The 18,859-nt window shown below is 33.8% G+C and overlaps 1 protein-coding gene across 2 annotated transcripts in view; it reads left to right on the plus strand.

Annotated features, from left to right (window-relative positions):
- Positions 1-18,859, plus strand: part of INPP4B (inositol polyphosphate-4-phosphatase type II B) — a 411,625-nt gene that overhangs the window by 280,975 nt on the left and 111,791 nt on the right. For both annotated transcript variants that reach the window (XM_029940652.1, XM_029940655.1), the window contains one exon: positions 9,148-9,351. In XM_029940652.1, coding sequence (XP_029796512.1) covers positions 9,148-9,351 — 204 coding nt within the window. The remainder of the gene's footprint in view (positions 1-9,147; positions 9,352-18,859) is intronic.

An 18,859-nucleotide genomic window follows, 5' to 3' on the forward strand; every position in this document is an offset into this window, starting at 1 on the left:
AAATTAAAGATTGCACACAAAGAACTCACATCTTTTCAAGCTTCAATAGTAAATATTCTGCTACTATGTATTAAATACTGCATGGTTTGGCCAAGCTAAGATAAAACCACATCATAAATCAATAAGCATTTTGCATTTTCTTTCATTATCTACTCAAAGTCATGACTACTGCACCTCTAAACATTTATATAATTGGATTTAATGAAATGTTTAATATTTAATATTAGAAGGTTTAACTTAAAATATTTTGGGGTTTCCTTGTTGTTGTTTTAAGATTTTATCTGTAAGTAAACTCAACACCCAATATGGGGCTTAAACTTTTAACCCCAAGATCAAGAGTTGCATGCTGTACCCCCTGCACCAGCCAGGCACCCCAAAACATTTTGTTTCTAAGATCAGGATCTTGCACACTGTGGGTCAGAGCCTTAAAGTCCTTTCTGTTGATAGCACCCTTATTTCTTTTATTGAATCTGAATTGGTATGTTTATATAAATACTTTAGTTGTTTTCTCTGGAACTCATTCATATAGCATATTCCATAGGAATTATCTATGTTAGTACATATCAGGAAAGGTCCAAGTCCAATATGGGAGAGTTCTCTGTATTGGCTAAGGAGGCTGTGGAGGGCTGAGGGCAGCCCTGGGCAGTGTAGAAGAAGGCACTTAATTCTTTCTAATGAGATGGAATCTCTCCTCTTGAGTAACATGTTGCATCTGGAGTTGATAACAGTGGACACATTATCAGATGAATATATGCTCAGAGTCTGGGGATGGAAGCAAAGGACAACAGAGAAACCCAACTGCATCTTGAGAGAATCTCAGAGGACCAAGATTTGCAGATCCAAAGTCAAGTCACATTATTTCTACTGTGAATAACCAAGCCATAGGACCAAGGCTCCCCAGCAAAATTCCATTCCTTTAAACATTTATTGGTGGAAAAGACAAGCAAACAAACACAGTTTATAAAAAGTAAAAATATTTACTGAATTTATCTATTACACTAGGTGCACAAAATGGAATAAGAAAGGTCTGTTTTTGTTCTTCCCAAGAGATTCAAGGTTCTTGATGATAATGGTTATGATGTTAATGATGATGATAATAATAATTAGCATTTATTGGAGGTTTAATAACCGTGCATGAGACATTATTGCAACATTTTAAAAGTCCTATGAAATAGGTACTGTTAATGTCCTTTATTTTATAAAGTAGAGGAAACTGAGGTAAAAGAAATATATATAATGCACCCCAAATCACACACTTTATGAGTCTAGCTCCATATGCTGTGAGTTTAACCACACTCAATAGGGTCAAATGTCCCATAAGCTTCATGATGGACACTTGGGTATACAACTAAAGAAACAAGTAGAGAGGTCAAGGTAGGAGTAGGGAAGATAAAACTGAAGCTCCATAAGAATAAGAAGTTTCCAAAAATTTGTTATATCCTAATGTGCACAAGTATAATTAAATTGTTCTAATTTTTTAATTATTACTATACCTTCTGATGGATGACTGAGTTTGTTCATGATATATTAATTCATGAAAATAATAAATTATTTAATCTTATGCTATAGGGCCATAACAAAAGGCAAACGCTAAATATATATGAATAATTTGAACAGAAAAGACAAATGATAGACCAAAGTTTTAACATAAGATCTAAAGGTTAATAAGAGAGTGGGCTAAAGATGCAATTTTTTTGGCTAGACTGAAGGTATGCAATACTATGAAAAGGAAAAGGGAGAAAAAAGTAATCTGACTAAATTAGAACTGAAAAAAATAGGAACATAAATATATACAGCATATAGGTATCTATCTATCATGGCTTAGACATATGTGTGACATTCCTTTAAATGCCCATCACATTGTCTATTTCATAGAGATTGATAGATCTTGTTTAGAAAATCATTAGTCTTGCTTATCAAAAAACCATATTGAGCACTTAACTGTGTGTGGTATTGTACTAATACTATCTGACAAATACTACATAGATATACCCTTAACTTTTATGACCTAAAACTTAAAAGAATGGGGTTTTCACATTATGAAAATTGCTAAGTGGTAAAAAAACAGTAATAAAGTGATTTTGATGCAAATACTAGAGGCTCTGTGCACAAAATATTTGAGAAAATTGCATAACTTCTAATTCCTAGTGTCCTTTAACCTTAACATGATATAGTGAAACATACTGTGTATCCCCAAAACAAAAAACAAACAAACAACAACATTTTCGTCTAACATTTAACTCAGGGTTCTCTTCAGAAATGTTTTGGGTTTTTTTGTTTTGTTTTGTTTTGTTGTTTTGTTTTAATGACAATGCCAGGAAGCCAGTATACTAAGAAGTTGAAGATATAAATAGTATATTGATTATGTTGACTACTTACGTACTGAGAAGGAATTTTTACTTTTATTTACTTCAACCACTCCTAGATCTATCTCAGTTCCAAACTAAATGGAAGAACTTAATGAATAGAGGTTCTTTTCTTTGTGTTCTTCTTTATAGTTGGTGAAAGTATATATGGATGTATAAAAAAGTATAGATGAAGATGAAATTTCATGATAGAACTCCTATTTATTCTTCTTATAGTCCTCTTTAAATGGTAAATATTTAATCAATGAAATAAGCATATACCAAGCAAACATTTAAGCAGGAATATATAGCCACAATCAGAAGAAAAATCAAGCAACAGAAACAGACCCAGAAATAATAGAGATGATGAAATTAGCAGATAAGGACCTTACAACAGCAATTATAAATAATGGTCCATATGTTTAGGGAAGAAGGGAAACACAAACAGGATGAGGAGGAAAATGGAAGATTGAAGAAAAATAACATAGAAATAAGAAAAACACAAAATATAATTTTTAAATAAAAATATGTACTATAGAATTAGCAGATGGGTCACTTCAGAAGAACAAACAGTGAATTTGATAGTATTTGAAACTATTTAAATGAAGTACAAAGGAAAAAAGACATAAAAACATAAATAGAACATAAATGACCGATAGAACAATACCAAGAAGTCTAATATGCATGTAAGTAGAGTTCTGGAAGAAGCGGAAAGGAAAATAGAAAAATATTCGCTGAGGGGAACTGGATGTCTCAGTTAGTTAAGCATCCGACTTTGGCTCAGGTCATGATCTCACTGTGAGTTGGAGCCCTGCATTGTGCTCTGTGCTTATAGCTCAGAGCCTGGAGCCTGCTTTGGATTCTGTGTCTACTTCTCTCTTTGTCCCTTCCCCTTTCATGTTCTGTTTCTGTTTATCTTTAAAATAGACATTTAAAAAATTAGGAAAATATTTGCTGAAATGATGATGAAAATTCTTCAAAATGTAATGAAACTATAGATCCAAGAAATTCAATGTACTCTAAACACAATAAACATTTAAAAAATGCAGGAACATCATCATCAAAATATTGAGAGAGATAAAGTGAAAATTGAGGGGAAAAAAGGCACACTATGTGGAAAAGAACATACAACAGAATTATTCACAGGCTTATTAGATGTTCTTATAGAGTAACATCTTCAAAGTACTGACATACACACACAAATTATAATTCCTTATCAAGAGAAGATATCTTTCAAACATAAAGATGAAATAAAGACCATCTGGACAAATAATAGCTGGGAGATTTCATAGTAAACTTCTACTACTACAAATTTTAAAATAAAGTTTCCAGACAGAAAAGTGATAACATGAAAAAAATTGAATCTACACAAAAGAATAAAGTATGTGGACAGATATCTTTTTAACTCAAACTTTAATTTACTTAAACATATTTATTCTTAAAAGTAAAAATAATATTGAATGTATTATGTGGTTAGTAACTTTCTAGGGTAAGTATAGATGTCAATGTGATAGAATAAAGAATTTAGAAATAGACTCACATCATGTTCAAATAACTTTAGAGAAAGGGCAAAAAAAAGTTACTGGGATAATGATGTATTCTTAACATAAAACTCGGAAACAATTGGATATCCATATGCAATGAAAACTGAACCTTTACCTCACATATCTATAAAAATTAATTCAAAATTGATCATAGATCTTAATATAAAAGCTAAAAGAAAGACACAAACAGAAAAACTTCTAGAAGACAACATAGAAAATTTTTGTCATCTTAGGTTAGGCAAATATTTCTTAGACATGAAAAGTATGAACCAACTTAAGAAAACACATGATGTATAAGGCATCATCAAAATCAAAAACTTCATTAAAGTTTTCAGGAGATAGTGTTTGGATGACACTATTAAAAAATGGGAAGGCAAGTCTGGACTGAGGAAATATTTATAAAATATGTATCTTACAAAGGAATTGCATCAGAATACATAAAATATTCATATAATTTAATAATAAGACAGACAACTCAATTAAAAATGTGCAAAATTAATTGAAATGACATTTCACCAGAGATGATATATGGGCAGCAAATAAACAATGTAAAGATGCTCATCATCATTTGTTTTTAGGGAAATACTAATTTAAACTAAAATGAGATAATACTACACTCTAGAATAGCTGACATTAAAAAAGTTGAGCATTGAAGAGTTGGGGAGGACATGGAACTACTGGAACATTCATATATTACTTACATAATTACTTGCACACTTTGAAAAACAGTTCAGCAGTGTCTCATAACATTTATATAAATATGATAAACATAAATGTGTGTGTGTGTGTATAAAACCTAGCCATTTCACTCCTTGTTAGTCACCCAAGAGAAAGGCTCCTTTGTAAGTTGGAAGGTCATTGAGTAAGAAGGACTTGAGACATGCTTTGTGAAGGTGATCCTCATAGAATAGAGAAGCTGAGCTAGACAGTGGCTTTGAATTATTGGACATTACTGGGCATTACAAAATGTCAATATTGCTCTTGGGGGAGATTGCTAAAAATACAAATTCTGATTCAGCTTCTGGGCTGGGACTCAGATGTCTGCATTTTAATGTTGGTGGCCTTCAAGAACCTCCTATAAAGTGAAACATTAGCTTTGGAAAAATAAATCAACCAGTAAGGAGACTATGGAAATTATCCACATGGAAGGTAGAAAGAATATTAACTTAGACTAGCTGTGGAAATAATCCTTGAAATTACTGAAAAGGTATAACTAGTAGAAATTAATGACTAATCTAGAAGATGAATATTGCTGAAAATGATCCAGACATTTGGGCTCTTGAGTTGCTGCACAAGGATGACATCACGCAGTTTGAAAGGCTGGGAAGAACATTTATTGAAAACACTTGAGATCAGGCTGTGACTTCTAAACTCAAAAGACTTTCAGGTGGAAACAGGTGGCAGTGCTGGTTCAGGAGGTGGGTAGAGGTGGATTTTAAAGACTGCAGCATAAGACGGTAGTTGAAGCTATGAGGAAATGTATTATATCTCTAATGGGAAAAAATGCTTTTAAGAAAAGTGGGTTAAGGTCCTTTAGGATTCATTTACCATATTTTAAGTGAGTCTGCAATGATGAGTCAACAAAGGAAACTCAAAAAAATCATTCAAGAAAGGGGAGCATAAATAGAAGAGTTCACAGTTTACCATGAACTGCTATGAGGGTTACGTAGATAGGCATTGTAATTTTGTGCAAACTGGGGAAAAGTGGTTATGTGACTTAGCCAAGGTCAAGTAGATAATTTGTATGATCTGCCCAGATGTCAAGTTACTCTATTGAAGGGTCAGTGTTCTTTTCTTTAGGGAATGTAGAAAACATACATATTCATGCTCTGATTCCAGAGTACAGCACTGTTGCCTATGAAAAAATTAAAGCATATCAAAATTCTAAAAATATACAGACTTATTGTGGTGATAATGTTGCAATATATTCAAATATTGAATTCTTATACTGTACACGTGAAACTAATATAATATTATATGTCAGTTATACCTAAATAATAAAATAGAAATCAAATGATATCAAATAGGGACCATGCTGCTGATGAAAGTAAGGAGGCTAGTTGGGTGCAAAACAACAAAGAACAGTAACGTTGGGGGGAAATATACAGGATACTTTTGTCATATACATGACTACTAAAATAATAATCACCTGTGTATGTCATAGCCTATATCTGTATTGCAGATGGGATTGGCATCACTTTGAACCTTTTTAGTGAAAAAAGGAGAATCTAAATAATATGAGACTTTGTTTAATTTGTTGAGATCTCTAGTTAAAAAGGGTGGTTTTAAATAAACATATTCCTAACTATTCCTTTGCCACTAATATTTAGGAACCTAGGAAATTCATCCCCAGGAGAAGTAATTTTACTGGTTTTATATTTGTAGATAATTCTATGCGTTACTTTGAAGAACACTTGCATGAGAATATGAATTGGGAAAACGTCAGTAAGGCAAGAAAACATTTCACTTTTAAGATACAATTTCTCTCTTTTTTAATATCAAACAAACAAAATGATCTAGCTTAGGTTCAGAGTTTGTGCTTTTTTGGCTATATTACTAAACTATTTTAAATAAATTGATTTCCCTACCCTAGTGATTACATGTAGACAGCCTTTTTCCTTTCATTTAATGCAGTGAGCAGAGTCAGAAAAGGAAAAAGGTTTTCAATACTTTGAGTCAATAGGCAACTCCACATCCTTCCCATGACTTTGAACTTCCTTAGTGTCATCTCAGATGCAAGAACGCAGCATACAGATGTATTGGAATTGAGTGATTATCTTAATCTCTTCCAGCTAATTTATTTTGAGTGTAAAACATCAGGGTTCTGCATTGGTCTATATCTACTAAACAGTGATGGTCAAGAAAATTTCCAGGTCATCTGGTTATAGTTATGGAATATTTGGCTATTTTCTAACAAAGTACAATTCTGTGCAAGGATCTTAGTGATTCATAGAGTGTCCAAAGAGCCAGATGAATTTTTCAATATACACATAAAGTGTTTCTATAAGATTTCAGCCACCCCTTCCCAAGAAAATTCTGGGTTGTAATGCTACAAGAATCTACTGTATTATCTTTTATGTCTTTGGTAATAAATCAACACAAATGAGATTTGAATAAATGAAGTGGAATCTCTGTGCATGCATGCAATGGGAAGAAAATGATGGCAATTACAAGAACTATAGATTTCATTGGGTGTGAATATATATTCAGCTACATAGTAATTAGATGACTGTTTTGGAGACTGGAGATGTAGTAGAAGGAATTCAAACAAGGCAAGCTGTTTTGCTCTAAAAATAAGTCAAAAATTTATTGAATCTATCAATAGAGAAATAGTTTAGTTAAGCTGAATGGAAGTAAATTTACATTTTTAAATATTTAAATTCACATTGATGGATCTATCCAGGCTCTATGAAAATTATGTAAATAACATATTTCCCTATTTTGCTATAACTATATTGTCTTGTGTGAGTACTGTCTAGCTACATATTTCATCAGTATTTTTTTTGTATTCTTCATTCTCATTTTAACACTTCATTGTGAACATCAATTAATACTTCATTTTATGTCTTTTCAGTATAAGCTGCCTTTTCCTTTTGTTGTCCTAATTTATTACCAAAATGTTTTTCAATCATTTATTCTGGTATATCCTTTTTAAAAAATATTTCTTGTCTACTTACCTTCAAAGTGTTTTCAATACAACCAATAGATGAAAAGAATATTTAAAGATTTCCAATAAAGCTTAACTATGAAGATAATTACATTGACAATTGTAGACATGATTAATTAGAGGAGCAAGTAGATGTCCAAAGCACTCAAGGATCTTGGAGCTAAGGAAGAAGGGGGAGAAGAACAGAAGCATGCAGGTGGTGGTGGATTGATAGGTGGTGTGGAGTAAAGGGAAACGCTACTGAATTTGTTTCAAAACTAGGGCTCTGTTTCCTTTGTGTTACTGGTAAGCAGTATGTTCTAGGACGGGGCACCACTTCCTATTTAGTTTCTTTATCTGGTTAACAATAAGTCTGACTTTAAGGTCTTGTGCAGCTCTAGAATTTCATGATCTATTGCAAAGACTTAACTATGTAGTTTTATTAGCATATGTAGTTTTATTAACATAGTCTTACTAGGCAATTGTTTTGCATGGTGTTTAACTGGTTTTCTTTAATTGCTGACACAACAGGGATTTTTAAGGGATAATTTAGTAACCATTAGTTACACATGGCACTGTTGACTACATATTGAGAATACTCCTATAAATGATTACCTTGAGTTATAGTGATGGTGAAGTCAGCATTACATCCAAGTGTCTCATGATATGGTGATGGTATCAACTATTATTCAAAATAATGCTATGAGTTAAAGGGCTCCTTCCCAACAGATGTGAATGTGTTAGCAATATGAGTCAATGCTTGAGTTACTACTCTACTCTGACTGAATAGATTGTTAGACCACATTCATGTTAAGTCCAGTATAATACAGAAAATCAATTACTGCAGCCTCCAATATAGTACAGGGTGATGCTATTAAACATTTCATGAGGAAATTGCAAAGTATTGCTGTTAAGTTCTTTATTGTTGGGAAGCTGTCATTTCTATAGTACTTACTAGGTATTTACCACCAGCTTGTAAAATCTACCATAGCAAGTTTCACAGCAAGCTCATTAACATTGAGCATTACTGAAACCATTTGATGGAGGAGACAGTTGAGGGGGTGATAAGGAATTCAAGTCAAATATTTTCATGGGAAAACTGCCTAAACCATCTCTACTGTTGAAATCTAGATACTAAAAAGAAAAAAAAAAAACGTTTTCTGCCTCTATTTTTAAAGATACATCTTTAGACATTCACTCTGTTTAAAGTATAGAATATACATAGTCTGATCACATTTTCTTTTAAGGTACATTTGGAATTACTTGAAAGGCGCAGCAGGTAGACAGTGTTCAAATGATTATCTCTAGTGAAATTCATCCTCAAAGACAGAACTTGGAATTAAAAGAGAGGGGGCTGAGGAGACAGCTGGTGTTTATAGTGCCCACAGAACCTCAGCATTAACTTTTAGAACAGGAGGACTCAAGGCCTTGGCATCATCCCAAAACTCAACTATTTTCATTGATTGGTATGAATCATTTTCTCTCTCTGTTGCCTGTACTTTTTCCACCATGCACACCACTTATGTGCCAACAAATCTGCGGTTGACCTTTTCATAGCTCTATGCTGAGATGCCTACCATGGTGTTTCTAATCCTTGTCAATTTCTTTCCAGACAGAGCTTTTTGTACATGCCTTCAAGGATCAGCTGGTCAGAAGCGCTCTTTTAGCCCTCTACACGGCCAGGCCAGGAGGTGTCCTTAAGAAACCACCCTCTCCTAAGAACAGCACAGAGGAGAGCTGTCCCCAGGACCCTTCCCCACCGATAAGAAGGCAGGACTCCATACCACATCATTCAGACTATGATGAGGAAGAGTGGGTAAGTCTCTTGCACATCGTTTGCCTCCTGATGTGTAGTCCTGAGAAGTAAAGCAAGAAACATAATAAGCCTCTCCTTTTTAACAAAACAAGTTGGAAAGCAGTTCGTAATACCGATTGTGTATAAATAGGTCACATTTTTCCTTGGGGAAAAATTATAAACGGAAGTTTTATTCCTGATTATATTTATTTAGCATAAAATTTATAATTATATAAATATATATATATAACCAAGATGTCATAAAAGTCAAGATGCCACAATTACATGATTCTATAATACTTTTCCGTATTTATTGCCAAGGTAATGTGAACCATTAAAATTGTGTTTTTTAGAAAAAAGAGTCAAAACGCACTCAGAATCCATTACTTATGGTGAATATTTTCTTACTGCAATCCAGTATTTTAGTTCTGGATAAACTTCAAAAAAACATTAGCATATACATGGCAGTGGGCATAGAGATCTTTTAAATCTTTCTTGTTCATGATTATATTATTAAGAAGATGTTCTCCAGGTGTTCTAAAATTGGCCGAAGGATGGCCACATAAAAGCATCTGAAAAAATAGCTAGTACAGGCAAAAAAAAAAAAAAAATCAACATAGTAATAGAAACTCTAGTTGGGCAGAATAAAAGAAACATGGAGATGCTAGCGAAAGGGAAGCAGTTATTCCTGAATTAATACATATAAATTATCCAAGACAAAATATGTGCACTTCACACACATACACACACACACACAAAGAAGCTTTTTACTTTATCATAAGTTTAACCAAGAAAATATTATGCTAGCCATATTAGATGTTAAACAGTTAGCGATTACTTTTCCTGCTATCCTAGATCTTTTCTTGTCATCCTTGCATTCAGGGAGTAAATTATTTGAATAATGTAAAAAATTGCCGTCTAAAGGGCTGTGAAGTGATGCCTGCTCTTTCTTCTGATAAAACTTCTATCACAGGAAAGACAGAGCTGGGTTCCTATAGGTAAATGCTGAATAAGTATATGTTGCTGCTGATGAAGATTGCATTTCTCTCATTAAAGCATTTTCAGAAGAGCAAACCTAATATTTCTCCTTTTTACTTTCACCTTCTTCTTCAATTTATTCACAGCTCCAAGGTGTACGTACCTCTTAACCTCTCTGAAGTTCAATTTTCTCAGCTGTAAAGTGAAAATAACAGTACCTGTTCTATTTAGCTCTTTGGGTGGTCATGAGATAAACAATTGACCTGTGCAATAATTCTCCGTTACCTGGGAAGGCCTGGGAAATGCATGTCTTACTTTAGTGTTATTGCTGTATGTTTCCTTTTTTAAGATGCATAAGTTATATAATCTTATTATGGGGATGAATACCATCTCTTAATGTAAATGGGGAAACTGGGTCTATCATAAAATGTGTGTTGTGAATTTTAAACAGTTTGAATAGATATAGAAAAGAACTTGTATTTCATTTAGTTAAATATATGATGTCAACCTTGTGACAAATAGTTACCATTTTTATATTATATCAAGTAAAACTTTTGAAGTTGGGTATCTTCTGTTTTTATAATTTTCACCTTGCTTTGTTATGCCAATCCCCCCTGCACCTTGACATTTTCCTGCTGCTCAAAGGTTTCCCTCTCCATCCCTCCCTCCGTATTTCCTTTTCTTTAGATAATTTTTGAAACCTTCTATATTATGCGTGCTCCAAATGGGAAGGTAAATAACACTAGAGCCTTAGGTCCTAGAACTCAAGAATCTAGTGGTAGATAAGACGTCTTAGAAGAGTTACAGAATGTGACAGAGGTTGGAGAGAGACAATAGGCTCTGTCAATACGACTTTCCACTCAAGATTGTATGTACAGACCTTCTTATGAGGGAAAAAGAAGGAAGAGCACGTGGAATGGGTAGTGAGTTGATGAGGCTTGAGGTGAGCTGTTCGGTTCTGTGAGTGTTCCCAAACACCTCTCCTGGCCAGTTTGCTGGGCTGCATGCTGAGGGCATAGAGTGAAACACCCAGGGATGCAAGGACTCCATGTCCTACCTATTCAGGGCTCTAGAAAGACAACAATTACAGAGTAACTTAGGATTGTATGTGGGATAAAGCTGGAAAGGAGTCTGGTGGTCATGTGGATTTCTAGAAGTAATTCTTTTTTTTTTCTTTTTTTGACTTTATGTTTTTAATTTTTTTAACGTTTATTTATTTTTGAGGGAGAGAGAGACAGAGGGTGAGCAGGAGAGAGGCAGAAAGAGAGGGAGACACAGGACAGATACCAAGCAGGCTCCAGGCTCTGAACTGTCAACAGAGACTGACTCGGGGCTCAAACCCACAAACCGTGAGATCATGACCTGAGCCATTCAGGTGCCTATTTAGAATTACTATTTAGAAGTAATTCTGAAGATTTAAAAGTGAATAGAAAGTTAGCCAGTCAAGAAAGAGAATGACTGCTAGACAGAAACACATTAGCTGACATATAAGAGAGAGCATGTGTGTGCCTGGGTGCGTGATTATTATTATTGGTTTACTTGTTTTGCTTTAAAGATGGTGAAAATTGAGTATATTTATATTCCAAAAGCCATTTTAGAAGCGGATAGGTGATGACTAGCAGAGCAAGGTTTTTTTCTCCATAGAGAAGAGACTGAATTCTAGCACACAGGTGGAAGGCAGTCCTGGGCAAAAGTGGGCTTTCCTGCTGAGACTGTGAGGAGAATGTAAGGACCAATTACATTTTGGTGAGGGTGCGTGAGGCTGGATGTTTTCATTTTTGTTTGCTTAAAATATTTTTCCAGCTGTATTGAGATATAACTAACATATAATACTGTATTAGTTTAGGGTATACATGATAATGATTTGAGAAATAATTGCCATACTAAATTCAGTAAACATACAGCACCTCACAGTTGATTTTTTTTTTCTGAGAACTTTTAAGATCCACTCTCATACAACTTTAAATGTACAATACTGTGTTGTTAACTATTGTCCTCCTGCTGTGCACGACATCCCCATGACTTACTATCTTATAACCGGAAGTCGGTACCTTTTGACCCCCTTTGCCTATATATCCCACCACCCCTTACCCTCACCTCTGGCAACCACCAGTCTGTTGTCTGTTTCTGTGAGTTTGTTGTCTGTTTGTCTTTAGATTCCACATATAAACGGGACTGCACAGTATCTGCCTTTCTCCATCTGACTTACTCACTGATCTTAATGCCTTCAGAGTCCATCCATGTTGTTGTAAATGGCAGGATTTCCTTCTTTACTTTTATGGCAGAGCGATATTCCACATATTTACCACATTTTCTTTGTCCATTCACCTGCCTCTGAACACATAGGTTGTTTCCATATCTTGTTCATTGTAAATAGTGCTGCAGTGAATGTGGGGATGCTGATATCTCTTTGAGATTGTGATTTCATTTCCTTTGGGTATGTACATCCTCAAAAGTAGAATTGCCAGATCATATGGCTCTTCTATTTTTAGTTTTTTGAGGAACCTCTATATTGTTTTTCAGTGGCTGTACCAATTTATACTCCCACACACCACCCAGGGTTCTCTTTTCTCCACATCCACACCAGAATTTTTTATCTCTTATCTTTTTGATGATAACCATTCTAACGAGTATGAGGTAATATGTCATTGTGGCTTTGGCTTGCATTTCCCTGATGACTGGTGATATTGAGCACCTTGTCACATACCCTTTGGCTATTTGTGCATCTTCTTTGGAAAAATGTCTATTCAGATCCTCTGGCCACTTTTTAATAGTTTTCTGTTGAGTTGTATAAGTTCTTTATATTGTCTGGATATTAACGTAGGTATTTATTTTATCCTTAAAGTAGAATCATGTGCAAAGATAAGGGGAAGAGGAGGATAGACTGAAGAAAGGGATAAAAGTTTCAAATAGACACCAAAGACGAGGGGTAGAGGTGCTTACTGGCAACATTTAGAAAAATTAGAAAGAATTCCAGCGCTTGTGAAGGGCCAGTCAGGGTTTCAGTAGGAGTCTATATGGTTGTTGGTTTATCCTTTATTATTATTTTGGGAATACTTTCTTCTCTTGACACTCAGAAAAAGTCTTAGTGATTTTTTTTCCTCCAGTTAATGTGGACATGTCTTCTTATTTTCTCAGGTGTTTTGGTGTCCTTCACAGACAAAAGGGTAGGGTAATAATAAAAATCTCTGTATCTTCTTTCATATAATTTCTGAATTTCCTCCAGAATACACTGTTACTGGAAAGTATATGAATACTTTTTCTAAATTTACCACAATTATAAGGAAAATCCTTCCCATTCAGAAAAGATGCTTCTAACTCTCTCCTCCTACAATAATTTGACCCTGTTTGCAAATATAACCCAGTTTTTTTGTTATATGATATTCTGGTTGATTTTCCATAGCATTTAGTTCCTACTGAGAAGGTGGCTTTGTTAAAAGATAGAAATCCCTTATTAGAAAAAAAAATTACCGAAGTTGTAACCATTTGACATTCTTTTCAAAGCTTTATCTAAATTTGAAAAGATGAAGCATACTGAGTGGCTCAGTTGGTTAAGCATCTGACTCTTGATTTCAGCTCAGCTTATGATTCATGGTTGGTAAGATCAAGCCCTGCATCAGGCTCTGTGCTGACAATGCTGAGCCTGCTTGGGATTCTCTTTCTTCTCTCTCTCTCTGCCCCTTCCATGCTTGCTCTTATGCATGTTCTCACTCTCTGAAAATAAACAAATAAACATTAAAAATATTAAATAAAACAAACTTGAAAAGATGAGTAAATTAAAAAAACATAGCTAACTGAAAATCCCTTGGAGACTGTGCTATTAAATGAATTGGAAATAAAACTTTATGTACCACTTTTCTTAGTTTATTAAGTGTTAGAAAAGTTTCAGCACTAATTAAAAGTCTAATAAACTTCCTGAAATAATTCAGCATTTTACATTAATCTAGTTAGTTTTCTGTGGTATATGAAGGTATCCTCTGATCACTTATGTTGGTTTACGTTTGCAGAGAAGATTACGGTACCTCTATTTTTTAAAAAGTGTTTTATTTAATGTCTTGTAGTGACTGTAATTTTAACAATTACTTAATTCGAACAGCTGCATTTAACTTGAAATAATCAATATTGGAAACGAAATATATACTAGTAAATTACTCTTGAACTCTCCTTTGTTGATACATGTAAAACCCTTTCTTTTTGAGGTTAGGAGAGAGAGTATTTATTAATTCTAAATCGACAGCTCTCTTTGTAACCTGTTTTGTTGTCAAAATTGATGACATATGAATCTGGATAATAATTATTGAGTCAGTATGGAAGAGATTGAAACTAAAATGATCATTAACCAAAAGAAGTGTCTGTTATTTGCTGTATTGTACTTATTAAGTGATTGAGTGCTTTAAAGATTTATTTTCCTTAAAACTTAGTAAACCAACCCAAAGGAATGCTGGGGTTTTATGGCAATCTGTGCAAAGAAATAGACTAACATAACATTCTTCATTTTTTAGCTGGTAAAAATGACATATTGCTTTTCTTTCTCTTTATCTCTACAACAGATGCTTCTAGCAGCTGGGATTCCAAGATTAGTTTGTCCAAAATATGAAAGCATGTCATCCAACTAAAGTATTAAGTTGACCCAGTTTTTGTCATTTCCAGTAATTATACTATTCTCTAGAACACTGTGATTTAACTTCAACATTACTACACTGATGGGTTCAGGGCTAAATCTGTCTACCCTCATTCAAAAATTGTTAAAAAAAAATAAACTTCTGATCCTTTATATTCTGTTTCATTTCAGCAAAGAGCAGAAGTAAGAAAATTATTCTTTTTACATAGCCATATCCCAAACCCATTTTTAATTGAACTATATTTCTATATCAAGAGACTTTTCAGCATCCAAATTACCCAGTTAATTCCCTTCTTCATGTTGTAAATGTAAATCAAATTTTAACTTTTAGTTCCATACTTAAACTAGGGAAACATTTGCTATGCCTTCTCATGGTAAAATATGTTTATGTCACATGAGCACAATAGATGATCCACACTAATAAATAAAAAACATTTTCAATAATGTTGTAGATTATAGAAGCAATAGCATAAACTTATAGTAATATGTATGTTGGGCATAGTGTTAATAAATTCCATATATAACCTGAAAAAAAATTGTGGTTTCTCTGTCACTCAGTATTCCAAAAGATTGCATTTTGGGATGAGATTTACATAAACCACTTTCTGGTATGTTCTTTACCAACATCTCACAGTCCACTTTGTACTACAACTTTCTCCAATGATACCTGGATCAAATATGAATGCTTAAGCTTTACAAGAGTACTGATAGATCTATTTATATTGCCATAGTTAGTAACTATAAGCATACATATTTGCAAAATATTACTAACTGTTGAGGACAAAACACACTTAGCCAGCCAAATACCTCCACGAGCAATCTGCAGTAATCTGCATTCTCAACTTCACTTGCCATCTTCTGTCTCCAACGTAGACCTTATCTCTAGGAAAAATAGTTCAGGCTGTACATAATCCAGAGGTATCTATGCAAATTAATAATTCAAAAAAGATTCTGTTCAGTTCTCTGACTGGCTAGAATTATTTTATGTGAAACCACTGACCTGATCTTAATAAGAAGAAAATAAATTTCATTCTTCAGAGGTAATGAATTCTTATAGACAACTAAACAACTATTTTAACTTTTCTAAAGCAATACTTATTATAGCTTACTTATCTGAATGAGTAAAATTTCCACTAAATTTATTTCAAAATTTTATGTGATAGATATGTCTGTATTAGATATATGTACATATATGTACATATATATACACATATGCATTTATGATATGCATTCAACTCCAAAACATTTTGTGTAATAAAGCATTATCCTTGCATCTCGTGATCACACAGCCTCATGAACAATGAAATATAATCATTTGTTTATATATGTTTCTTCCTGTGTTCATGGTCTTTGTAAGCTCCTAGGGGGCAAAGTCAGCATCATGTTCACTGTTGTGCCCCACAGCTAGCAAACCATTTGTGCAGAAAAGGTACTCATTATTTGTAGAATATATTAATGACTTTGAAATTTGCCCTCAAATTATTCTTATTTACCTTCTTATTTTGAATGTGGAATATTCAACTTAATATAACTTTGCACAGTTTCAGGTACCTTTTCTCTACTAGGATTTATGAATTCTGGGGATTCTGTGTCTCTCTTCCAGTCAAAGGTACCCAGCTACATCTCTCCTTAGTGCATATTTCCCAGTCTCATAATCAGCTCAAGAAGTGACTATACAAGTCATCTTCCAATATCTCTAAATATAGAAAGCAGTAAAACTCAAATTAGATACAGAACATCAGAGATGACCAAAGAACATGATGAAGAACATAAGAACATGATGAATTAAGGCCTTCAGAAACTTCCAGAAACCCAGTGGTGGCAATTTTAATTTTATTTGATTATTCATGCACCAGTTACAAAGATACTAGTTATCCATAAAGAATTTTAGATGTTATTTAGTAAATAAGAATTGGAATTGACTATTTTCCCCTTGTCCCAGCTTTTTCTTTTTCATTCCTAAATCTCACATAATGGGGTTGTCTGCTTCTGTTAATCTTATAATGAGGAGGGGGCATTGGCAGTATCCACTCACCCTATCAGAAAGGGCAGGAAAAGGCAGGGAGAATTAGGCTAGTTGTTACCTATGTGGCAGCTGAAATGTGTTCTATCATCTGTTTTCTTGATGGATGGGAAACATTCCTGAACTTCTCCAGTCCATTTCACCCAGGAGAATGTGCTTTGAATACTTATCCAATATGAAAGTCCACAAAAGGTGATTAAGGGAGTTCATGACTGTCCATTAAAATGCACAAATGTTCTATTAAAGAAAAGAAACCCTAATGCGATCTTTATGTGCATGCATATTCATGAAATCCTGACAATTTCTAGATTTTCCCACATGAAGTTAATACGTTCACCTTCAGTTCTGTGTCTTATAGCACCTAAAACAGTGTTTTATACATACTTGTTCAGTGTATTTTTCAGATTTAATGTAGAAATAAATGAATAAATGGATTTGCTGAATCAGTAGTTCATCCTCCAATTCAAACCAGTATTTTTAACAGAGATATTTTATTTTTATTAATACATTGGTGATTTTCCTGTGTTTTATATTGGATATCATCATCTCCCTTACTTTATTGACTCTTAAAATGCCTGATTCAACAACAGATATTTTTATTTTTCCTGTGTGTAATGAGTATGCTAACTTGTATACACATACTTTAGAGATTTATGATTACATTCAAATCAAGCACTCTTAAACTTTAGTAACTAATTTTTTTTTCCTGAGAGAGAGATGGGGAGGGGCAGGGGAAGAGGGAGAGAGAGAACCCCAAGCAGGCTCCATGCACAGTCCAACGTGGTGCTCGATCTCATGACCTTGAGATCATGACCTGAGCCAAAATCAAGAATCAGCTCTTAATCAACTGAGCCACCCAGGTACTCCAAACTTTACTATATTCTAATTTAAATAGTGAGATATTATTTTCTGAATACAAAGTTTTCAGTCTCCATAATTTAATGAATAAAGAAATGCTGAGATTGTTTTTAGGCAGATTACTGATTTGATATATCAGGGTACATTCTGTTAAACAAAATCAATCCTGGAAATTGATTATATGCAAGACACCAACTGATCATGTTATATAATTTGACCAGTTCTATAGCTAATGGTGTGCAGATAGCATCCAATTACCAATTTAAAGTTAAGAGCTTTAGTTAATCAGTAGATTTTTTTTTGTTATTACACAAATGCTTTATTTAATGTTTTCACCAAATTGAAAGCATTAGCACGATGTGGCCTTTATTGTGGGGAATGCAGCCATTCAGAGTATGAGCTTGGTTCAACCTTTAATTCGAAGATGCATGTGATAATACTATAATTGTATCCTTTTACTTTTAAGTCACAGGTTGTTTAGTCAGTCAACAGATGTTAATTAAGTGTGCAATAATGCTATAAGTACCTGGGGAAAAGCAAATTAAATATAAAATATGGATCCTGGCCTCAAAAGCCATATCATGTAATTCAAGTGAATGGCCAGCACTCATAAAATAAGCAGAGATATTGAAAGATATGGAATCTTTCCCAGGGTGGAGGTGGCTGTGTGATACACATTAAACATGTTGAAGATATTCAGAGAGAAGTTATATGAAGGCTGGGGAAGATGAAAAAAATCATCCCTTCCTTCTTTCATTTCTTCTTCATCCACTCATTTTTTCATTCTTTTATTTATCTATTACCTGATGACTACTAGGACCTAAAATAAAAGGATTAATAAATGATCTTCATTTCCCTCACAGAGTTTACTAGAAAGAAAAAATGTTAAGGAGAAAGAGACTAAAATGAACCATTCCTGGAGATGAAGAAATTTGAAAGGGTGAGAATGTGGATTGATGGAAGATGAGAGAAAGCATTCTAAGCATAGAAAGCAGTATGTGTCAGGATAGAAATATTAGTTCCTCCAAGGTTCCCTTCATTCATACCTT

Source organism: Suricata suricatta, chromosome 1, assembly GCF_006229205.1.
Source record: "Suricata suricatta isolate VVHF042 chromosome 1, meerkat_22Aug2017_6uvM2_HiC, whole genome shotgun sequence".
Taxonomy (NCBI): domain Eukaryota; kingdom Metazoa; phylum Chordata; class Mammalia; order Carnivora; family Herpestidae; genus Suricata; species Suricata suricatta.